Here is a 9,374-nt window from a genome sequence, read left to right as displayed (position 1 = left end):
TTTGGCTAGAAAGGGAATGGTCAAATTCTGACCCTGACTACATACGAGGGAGGCCCGGAACAACGACCCGTGAGTCCATCCGCTGGAGCCTGTGGAGTCTCTGCAGACCTCTCCACTGGATTCGAAATCAGAATTTGGCAGTAAAACAAGAGTTTTTGATGACACAGCAAAACCCAACTTCCTTGGGCTTTTTTTCCAAGCTGTTTCAGACCAAAAAAAAAAAAAAAAAAAAGTAAAGCAATCAGTAATTCATTAGAGGATGGCAAAACACGAGCGAGAAAGAGAGCAAGGGCATAAAACTTTACGAGCAGAGACGTTTTGCTGACGGTACAGGTAGAGATACATAAGGTTAAGCACGCTGGTATCAGATAAGGGTGCGCACGCAGCCCAAGGTGAGAGGCCGGGCAAGGAGGAGAGCCGGTGTCCGAGTGGCTTCGGAAACACAAACACGGGAGCAGATACCGCTGGGCAGGGGCAGGGGCAGGGGCAGGGGCAGGGCAGGACGGGGTTCTTGCTGTGATCCGTGGCCGGGTACCGCGCTGCGCACCGCTGCGAGCCCCGGCGCTGCTCCCGGAGCGGTGCCGAGGGACCGACCCCTTCGCAAACTTCGCTTCTGGTGAAGCGCGATACCCCCGTGGGTGGGCGAGCGGGTCTCGGGCTCGTTCCCCGCCCCACGAAGGCCTGGCACCGAGGCCAGAAACGCTGCCTCCAGAACCAAAACCTCGAGCCCTCCGGCAGCCGGTGATACCCAGGCAGGCACACGGCGAGGGGACGGAGGCGGGAGGAACGGCTGCCGCCCGCGACACCTTCTCCCAGGGCGGTCGTGCCCTACTCCGGGCACGGACCAGCCTGCGCCCCGGGCCAGGGCAGCGCTGCCTTTCCCCGCTATGCCGGGGCCGTGCCGGGGGAGCGGACCGGCTCGGCTCGGCTCGGCTCGGCCCGGCTCCGGCTCCGCCCGTCGGGGCCGCGGTGCTGACTCAGCCGCGGGGGGGGGGCCCCGGAGGGCGCCCCGGCCCCGCGGGCGTGGCGGGAGGGCGGGCTGCCCGCCGCCCTCCGGGGACATAAAAACCCGCGGCCGGAGCCCGCCCGCGTCTTTCGGCGCTGCCGGCAACATGACCGCCATCGGGGCGCAGGTACGTGGCTGCCTGGCTCCCGCCGCCGGGACGGGGCACAGCATCGCCCCGCCGCGGGGCTTTCGCTTCGGCTTGTCCCTGCGCGGCCGCGCTCGCCCCGACCCTCCCCGGAGCCGCGGGGCGCAGCCGGCGGGATCATTCCCCCCGCCGCCCCCCGGGCCGGCAGCAGCTCGCCCGGGGCCGTGGCTCTCCCCTCCCCACCGGGAGGAGGGGGCTGCAGCCGCTCTCCCCGCCGCCCCTGGCTCTCTGCAGGGCTGGAGAGGGCTGCGGGAGGGGGCTTGGCTTGGCTTTTAATTAAATCTTGAGCCCTCCGGGGAGACTTTCGGTGAGGAGGGGGCGTGCGTCGCCCACGCGGGTCCGCGGGGGCTGCAGCCGGAGACCACACCACACCACCACCACCCCCCCCGCGGTGCCGGGGAAGCCGAGCCGTGCCGCTTTCGGGGTGAGGAGCCGGGTCCGGACCGCTGCTGCCGCCGGCAAGAGGAGGAGAGCCCGGCTGGCTGCAGGGCGGGAGGGCTGTGGGAGAAGGAGGGCGGTGCTGGTCAAATTGGGTGCCCCCCGCCCCGCTTCTGCCGCCTCCCCCGTCCCAGCCGTCGGCCTCCGTCCTCGCGGGGACCGGTGGCTTCGCTCCAGCCCTGCCAGAGCAGGAGGCTGTGCCACGGGGGGCCGTGGGGCAGGGATCTTGCTCAGCCCAGAGCCTTTGCGATCCCGAACCCGGGCCTCGACGTGGGAGCGTTGTTTGTGCAGCCGGGGAACCGGGAGAGCTTCACCCACCCTTCCTCTCTCCTGGGTACAGCCCGTAACTGCGTCGCTTTTCCCTGCGAGAAGGGGTTGGATGTGCACAAGCAAATATTTTCAAATGCTGAAGTCCCACAGCTTTGTCCCTCTGGTTTCATTTCGCCCTTAAGTAGCGCTGTTAACTCAGGTTGTTTTTTTTTCTTCCTCCCCGCTATCCTTTAAGGCGCAGAGGCTGCTGGCGCACCGGAGACCGCAGAAATCCTTCTTTGAGACGCTCATCAGGAGCCTGATCATCTTGTGCGTGGCCATAGCGGTGGTCTTGTCGTCCATCTCCGTCTGCGATGGCCGCTGGCTCTTTGCGAGGGGGCAGCTCTTCGGACTGTGGCACTTCTGCACCCTCAGCAACGGCAGCGTCCTGAAATGCGTCACCGACCTCAGCCTGGCCAAGGTGGAGGGGCTGAGCGTGGGGGTGATTCCCATAAGAAGCATGGTGTCCTTCGCCGTCGTGGTCGCCATATTTGGCCTGGAGCTGCTGATGGTGTCCCAAGTCTGTGAGGATGCCAACGCGAGGCGCAAGTGGTCGATGGGCTCCGTTCTCATCCTCTGCTCGTTTTTGCTGTCGGCCACCGGCGTTCTGAGCTTCTCCATCCTCGTGAAGGATCACCTCACCTTCACGGGCTTCACGCTGACGTACTGGTGCGAGTTCATCGCTGCCTTTCTCTTCTTCCTTAACGGGATCAGTGGACTTCACATCAACAGCCTCACGCACCCCAGGAGCAGGGTAGGCAAAATCTAGGTGCGAAGGGTGTACCTCCACCTTTGTGTAATCAGCTTCGCCAATTAGACTGGAAAAAAGGGAGTCTAACAAAGTTTGAAAAGGACGCCATGTCTTAAATTGTGTGCCAGGAGGGGAAGGATGAGTCAGTCTTGATTCCTGTAGAAGACGTACCCACCCACTGGTCAGCGTGGAGGGCTGTGCAACACGAGCAAAGCAGAGACTGGGACTGGTTGCGGCCGCAATGCGGTTTTCTGGAGGAGTGGATTAAACAAGAGGCTGTGCTGTTAAATGCTCAGAGGGGTGGCAGACTGCAATCTACACACGTGGGCTGTTTTGAGGCTTGCACAAAACCTGTACTGCTACAGGTTTGGTGATGCTACGCTTTCCCCCATACTCTGGAGCCTGTGAAGAGTGTGGCACAACTTCGGCGTGTCTCATGGCTTTGCTCTGACTCGGGGACAAATGATTTGTTCCTGGCCATGCTCACTGGTGTGGAGTATTGAAAATCTTCACTGGATCTCACTCCTCCATTTCTCTTTCAAAAGAGAAGGCACACAGATCTTGATCTGGTCACCCATTTTGTTTCCTGCTGGCATGTTCCTTGTATCTGTCCTGTGTGAGTTTTTCTGGGACGCTTCTGACAGAGGTGCAGGGAGATAGATGTGGCTTTCTTGGGGCCGAGGGCAGGCGCTGGGTGATACAGGTGTACAGGGAAGGGTTGTGATGGCTTCCTCTGGCAGCAGCGCGTGTTCCTGTCCTCGTGGCCTCTCCCCACTGTCACCACTCCTTTGCCACCCCTGTAGGACACGTGCCAATCGGTCACCCAAACTGGCTCCCTCTCAGCCCTTGCAGAGTTCACTGTAATGGGGTAGTGCTCTTCCCAGTTTCTTTTTAGTCCCTTTGGGGCAAGAGGGACAAGCTCTGCAGGGGCTTTAGGTGGGCGTTGTGGTTGGGCAGACCATTCTGAGACCACCACACCTTCTGGGATGTGTTTTGGTTGTCAGGGTTTCCTGCTGGGGCAATGGGAAATCGTCTCATCCTGTAGCATTTCTTCTGGGAGGAGAAAGCTCTAGATCCTCCTGACCAGACCAAGTCCTTTTCTTCCCCTGATCAACAGTGGGCCTGGGAGGAGAAGCAGCCCGTGATTGCCTAAGGACGGGCTGATGGGGGCAGCTCTAATCTGTCACAGCTGGTGGAAATACAAAGACTTGGCCAAAATCTGTCCAACATACAGCACTGGGTTGCCCACAGATAAAAACGTCAGGGTTTCTGGTTTAATGTTTGTTTTGTATCTGCTGGTAAAGCTGCCTGTATTCTTGTTTTAGGACAAATGTTTCTACATGTTTCATCTCTAACTTGTCTGATAACTGTTGAGCAAGGTTTTCATTTCCTGTGCAGCAAGTTTGACACAATTTTCCACCTGAAACAAAAGCATCATAGCACAAAGGCTGAGAAGGTTGTGTAGGCGAGCCATGAGTAAACAGCTTTGACTTTGAAAACTAAGAATCTTAAGTCCTGCCTGAGTATACATCCACACTTGCTGAACATACTCCTGCGGACTCGCTTGCTTTCATGAGGACAGTCTCCATTCCTTCTTGGATGTCCATAAGTTTTTAAGACAACACTCCTAAGCCTGTTTTGCAATGCAGTTTCAGACCAGGCTGCTCCAGTGCCAGTTGTGCTTTTTGCATGTGAATCTGCCAGTCTTTCTGGTGAGATAATGCACAGAGCTGTGCTACCCAGCCAGCTCCTGAAGCTCTTGTGATGTTTGGGGCTCTGTCAGGGTTTGTTGACCTGCTCTCAAGGACAAAGACTTATGCCCTTAACCTGCCTCTGGAAAACTGCACTGTGATTGTGTGTCTCTTTGTGAAGGTGCTTTTGATTTGCTGAATTGCACTGTTGCAGGCATGATAGTGGGCTGAACATGCAGATGCTTGTGTGAACAGTGCTGTTGACTTTAGCAGAGCCACTTACCCCAGAGAGAGTCTGCAAGGTCCAGTCGTGAACTGTTGCATTTTGGTGTTACAAGGTGGTAAGAGTGCCTTAACTAATGAATAAATCAGTTGTGGTGCCTAGGGGTGCCCATGCCAGGCGGGACAGTTCTCCTACACGAGGTTAAGGGTGTCCATGGCTTGTCTAGAAGCATGGGTGTAATTTCAGAGTGCCTTCTTGGTGACATCCAAAACTGGAAATCAATTCTGCACGTACTCCCTTTCATGCTAGAGGGAAGCCGTGCCCCCAGCCCCTTCCCTGGGGGAAGGCAGCCGAAGCCAGACTGAGTCTCAGGCTGGTGCCTCCCACTCGGGTTAGAGGAAGCCAGTGGACAATTGGCCATTGAGTTCACCCAAGACTTGGTGGAATTGTGAATGATTCTTAGGATGCCTTCTGCTAGCTGAAGAAGAGGCCTTTTGTTGGGGGTAGGGAATCCTCTAGGGAAAATACAGTAACTTTTTTTTTTTCCAACTGGCTTTGTATAGTACTGTTTGACTTACGCTGGGAGGAGATGTGTTTTGATGGCTAAATATTTCAAAACAGCGTTGATTGTCTTGGCGACATCCTTATAAATGGCAACCTGTGCAGCAACAGGTAACTGTTCATCTTCTGAAGCCTGTGGAAGTGTCAAGCAACATTCCTGAAGTTTGTTAAATAAATTTTTCTGAAATAAGATAACTGTAATTCTCTCTTTTCATATTTATATATTGGGGTGCAGATCTAAGGGGACGAGTGGAGTTTACATAATCTCCCAGGTGCCATTCCGTGTGTTTACCCAGGTATACCAATGAAGAAACCACTGCTTGGTGCTTTGCCGAGCTCTGACCAAGGCAGCCGAGGCTGCTGCACGCTCCCCTCTCCTTTCCACTCCAACCTGTCCACACCAACCCAAGCAGCCGGCACTGCTTTCTTGTCTTGCAAAACAAGAGGGGCAGTCAGCTGTGCTGCTTTGTGGGAATTAGAGATAACCTTGTAGGCTCTCAATGATTTCCTGCTGTTGCATGTGCTCTTGTTTACCAGCTAAAGAGCTCTTTCCTGTGTCCTTCACCTTCCTTTTCCCACACCGCACCCTGTGTCTGAAGCATCCTTGCTCTTTTCCCCAGCTCTGCTTATTTGGCCTGCAGAAGTGGTATCTGAGCACGAATGTATTTATACAGGTTTTTCTGAGCTCACTGTACTAACAGGTTTAGTTAAATGTCAGGAAAACAGATCTCCAGCTTCACCACTGAATTAGTTTATGTAATCTCACCTAAGTTAATTAGCACCTGGTGTTCATTCTGATGAGAGAGGTCATTGGCCTGTCTCAGATGGTTTAATATCTCTTAAAAGCAGGGTAATGAACATCACCTCTTGTTAATGAGCTGTTTAGACTTGTTCAGTTGCTAACTTTAATTGGAAACTTGTGCACAAACCATTGCTTGTGGATAAGAATAAGAAAATAACAGTACTGGACATGCTAGCTAGGGAGATATCCTGGACTGTTGCTGGTATTTTGATTAAGTCTACAGTACCTTCATCAGCTATACTTGGAGGGATGCCTGGTCTGGGGGTTGAGCTTTGCTTGCTTTTGTGAGTCAGGGGAAGAGGATTACAGGAGGATGACAGTCGTCACCTGCCTTCTCTTTCCCACTGCTGGGGCCTATGGTAAGCAGGTAATGGCCCATCTTCTAAACCTTCCAGGTCAGCTTGCTCATGTAAGAAGGGCCTGGTTTCTGGGTGAAAGAAAGGTCTGCCCCGGGGGGTGTCCTGGAAGGGGTGCTGGCTGGATTCCTGGGGCCTCTCACCTTCTGGTGGATCCAACCCCTCCGAACTAGCACCACCCTCTTCTGAAACAATTCATTTCAGCTCCCCTGATGCCCAGTGAGGCGTTACAGAATGTGATTATTCACCGCGCAACAATACTGCTTTTTGCTTCTGAGGTTTTGCTGGGAACTTCCTTGTTGCTGTGTTGGGAGAGAAAAATCCATTAATCACTTCCTCTTAAATTCAGCCTTAGGTCTTCGACAGCTGATGTTCAGGCAGCTGGAGCTGCTGCCTGCACTGCTGGCTTGCAGAGCTGTAACTGGCCTCTCAGGGTACCTGGAGTGAATAGCCAGAGGCTGTCACCAGTGTCCCAGAACAATGATAACTACTTGTCTGAAAGATGGTACTCAAGTCCTGTTTACTGATAACAAACACCTGCTTTACATTGGATAGGGAGGAGCGAAAGGGAAGTCGGTGGGCTCTGAATATGGAGTTTGTGTTCAGTCTGTGTCAGCTGTTTCAGGCCACTGATGCTGGAGTCTGCATGCCTTGCACCCGTTCATCTCCCGCTTTTTGCATTGCTCGCTGAGATTTACTTCCCTGTTCCTCTTCATCTCTTTATAAACATGTCAGCATTCCTGGAGCCAAGTAGCTCTTTTCTTTAATATTCCGCAGTATAGTTAATCAAGAGAGATCCCCAGCAGGGAAGGGTGCTTTTGCATCACCTTTGCAGAAGATGGGCAAGATGAGAACCCATCCCACTATGGTGGTGTTTGGCAGCAGCTTTCTACATCTAGGTCACAGCATTGTAACACCTGGGGCCACCTGCTTCTGGCACCTACCCGAGTAGACACACTCTTCCCAAAGAGCCAATGACTGCAAAAGCCAGCTGACATCTGAAGGTTTTTATGGAGCCTCAGCTCTTCATACACACCTGGACAGTGCTCGATGCCTGAGGCAAACATGTAATACAGAATCTGGGAATACTTCCATTTTTTGGTTATTTCTGGCAAGTCAAATAAAACCAAAATGGCCATGTGAAACAGTAACTTACGCTAGAACTGTTTTTTTTTTTAAAGCAAAAACCAGCAGCATTTTATTTTGGGGCATGTGGTTCGTCCCTGTTTCACCAAGACTCCTGTACAAATAGGTATCGTGTTCAGCCTGGGCTCCACCTGACCTTGTGCCATCAGTGTTGGCCCTAACTACACACTTGCAGGGCTGAGCTCTTACACTGGCTTGTGGGAGAGCCAATAATTGCATCAGATCTAATTAATTACATGTTATTGTATCTCTGAGTCTATATTTTTTCATTTATGGCAGAAGAAGGCACTTGCATTTAAAACAAACAGCTGCTTTGGCCTGACTGATAATTGTTTAATTCTCAGACAGGGAACATAACAAGTTGTTTCAATTTTCTTGGTCTTATTTGTAGGCCAGAGAGAAAATGAGGCTAATGGTTGTATCTTTTCAGAAGTATCTGACCTGCTAAATGCGCTGGGACAGAGTGAACCCCCAAGAAGGTTGGAGGCTCTGCTTGGCTTGGGTTAAGTCAGCGAGAAGCGAGATCTTTCACCCAAACGCGCACGGAAGAGCTTTCACTTCTCCCTTGGTCACAGGACTGATCCCGCTTCTTTGGCTGAGTTTTAAAGGACAAAGTCGACTCAAAACCTTGCCATTTCCAAAAAATGTAAGTTTAAAATTAATTCCTGGAAAACACTTGCCAGCTCTCTGCTTTATATTTGATTTTGTTTTTTCCTGGTTTTAAAGACGTTCAACTCTCCCGCTGCTGGGTGACCGGCATCAGCAGGCAAAGCCAACCGGGCAGGGGAGGCTGAAGCGAAGGTGAAGCCCTCCGCCTTGCCAAGCTGCCTTCCCTCGCCTGGGTGCCGTCAGCGGTGCTGCTGCCTGCAGTGCCTGCTTCACCAGGGAGGATACAGGCTGTGCGGTCTAACTGTCAGCACCGGCAGAGAAAAAAAAGACATTTTTCCTGCATCTCGGGGTTTGAAACAGTGCTGATAGCACTCAAAAACCTGCTTCTGCACAGGTAATTTAACTTTGAAAGCATCCTTTGAATTACTCTGCATGTTTGCCTTTTGGTAAAATGGCAGAAGTCTACCACGACAGTTTGGTGCAAATAAAAGCTCGTTAGAGCAGTTTTGGCAGAGGGGTTGGGGAATGCCTCTCCGTCAGTATTTGACATACCATGCATGTTTTGCCAATGTCTTGTAGGTGATAGGGAGGAGGGAGAAGTGCTTTCTCTTCAGTCATCTTTGCCCTTGAAGAAAACCAGGCAAGAATTGCCCCAAGGGGGGGAAATGCAGATACAAAATCAAGTGGGAGGTTTGATTGCATTTGTCGGATGAATTATTTTGTCCTTTTCCCACTCAGACTAGGGAAATTTGCTTAACAATTTTATCCTCAAGAACATAAAGCTGTAATAGAAGCTCATATACCTCGTGACAGCGTATTACAGTGTGCAGTCTTGCAGATTTCAGCTCGCTGACTGATCATAGGCTCTAAAGAGATTTTTGCCAGCCACTATGGTGGTGTTTTTCACAAGATACCTTGTACTGTCAAGTACAATTGAGTTTTAAATGTCTCAAGGGCTTTCACAGGCTTTTCATTCCCTTCAAAGACTAGCTGGACAAGTCTCAGAGGTACAGACACAATAGGAAAGACCCATCTCACTAAAGTTTTCTTGGCCACCCTTGGAATATGCTATAATAGCTTTTTTACCATTTCAAAAACCGACGAAGATCCAAATTGGACCACTGTTATTTCCAAGGTCTCCACTGTTAGAAGAGGCAAAGGAAGCAAGCTGTCTGAACCTGTCACTGGAGCGTACCTGAGCAACAGATATGCAGTCAGAGAGGAAACAGGGGCTCAGCTGTGCTTTATGTTCTCAGTGTCCATCATCCACCACCACAACAGAAAGACTTTGAATCTTGGTAAATTTTAGGGATGAATTAATTTTGCATTTCAAACCC

The 9,374-nt window shown here is 52.1% G+C and overlaps 1 protein-coding gene across 1 annotated transcript; it reads left to right on the top strand.

Annotated features, from left to right (window-relative positions):
- The first annotated feature begins 1,008 nt into the window (after positions 1-1,008).
- TMEM37 (transmembrane protein 37) lies at positions 1,009-5,314 on the top strand. Its single transcript, XM_030019042.2, has 2 exons — positions 1,009-1,133; positions 2,095-5,314. The coding sequence occupies exons 1-2, from the start codon at positions 1,113-1,115 to the stop codon at positions 2,665-2,667; spliced, it is 594 nt and encodes a 197-aa protein (XP_029874902.1). The 5' UTR covers positions 1,009-1,112; the 3' UTR covers positions 2,668-5,314.
- Positions 5,315-9,374: the final 4,060 nt, after the last annotated feature.

The sequence above is a fragment of the Aquila chrysaetos genome, chromosome 6 (assembly GCF_900496995.4).
Source record: "Aquila chrysaetos chrysaetos chromosome 6, bAquChr1.4, whole genome shotgun sequence".
NCBI lineage: Eukaryota > Metazoa > Chordata > Aves > Accipitriformes > Accipitridae > Aquila > Aquila chrysaetos.
This window is presented reverse-complemented; position numbering and strand designations above follow the sequence as displayed.

Excerpts from the sequence above, each read along its gene's own strand:
- TMEM37 (XM_030019042.2), top strand. The coding sequence starts at position 1,113 with ATGACCGCCATCGGGGCGCAG. Across the intron at positions 1,134-2,094 it reads TGACCGCCATCGGGGCGCAG|GCGCAGAGGCTGCTGGCGCA; the intron begins GTACGTGGCTGC and ends CTATCCTTTAAG.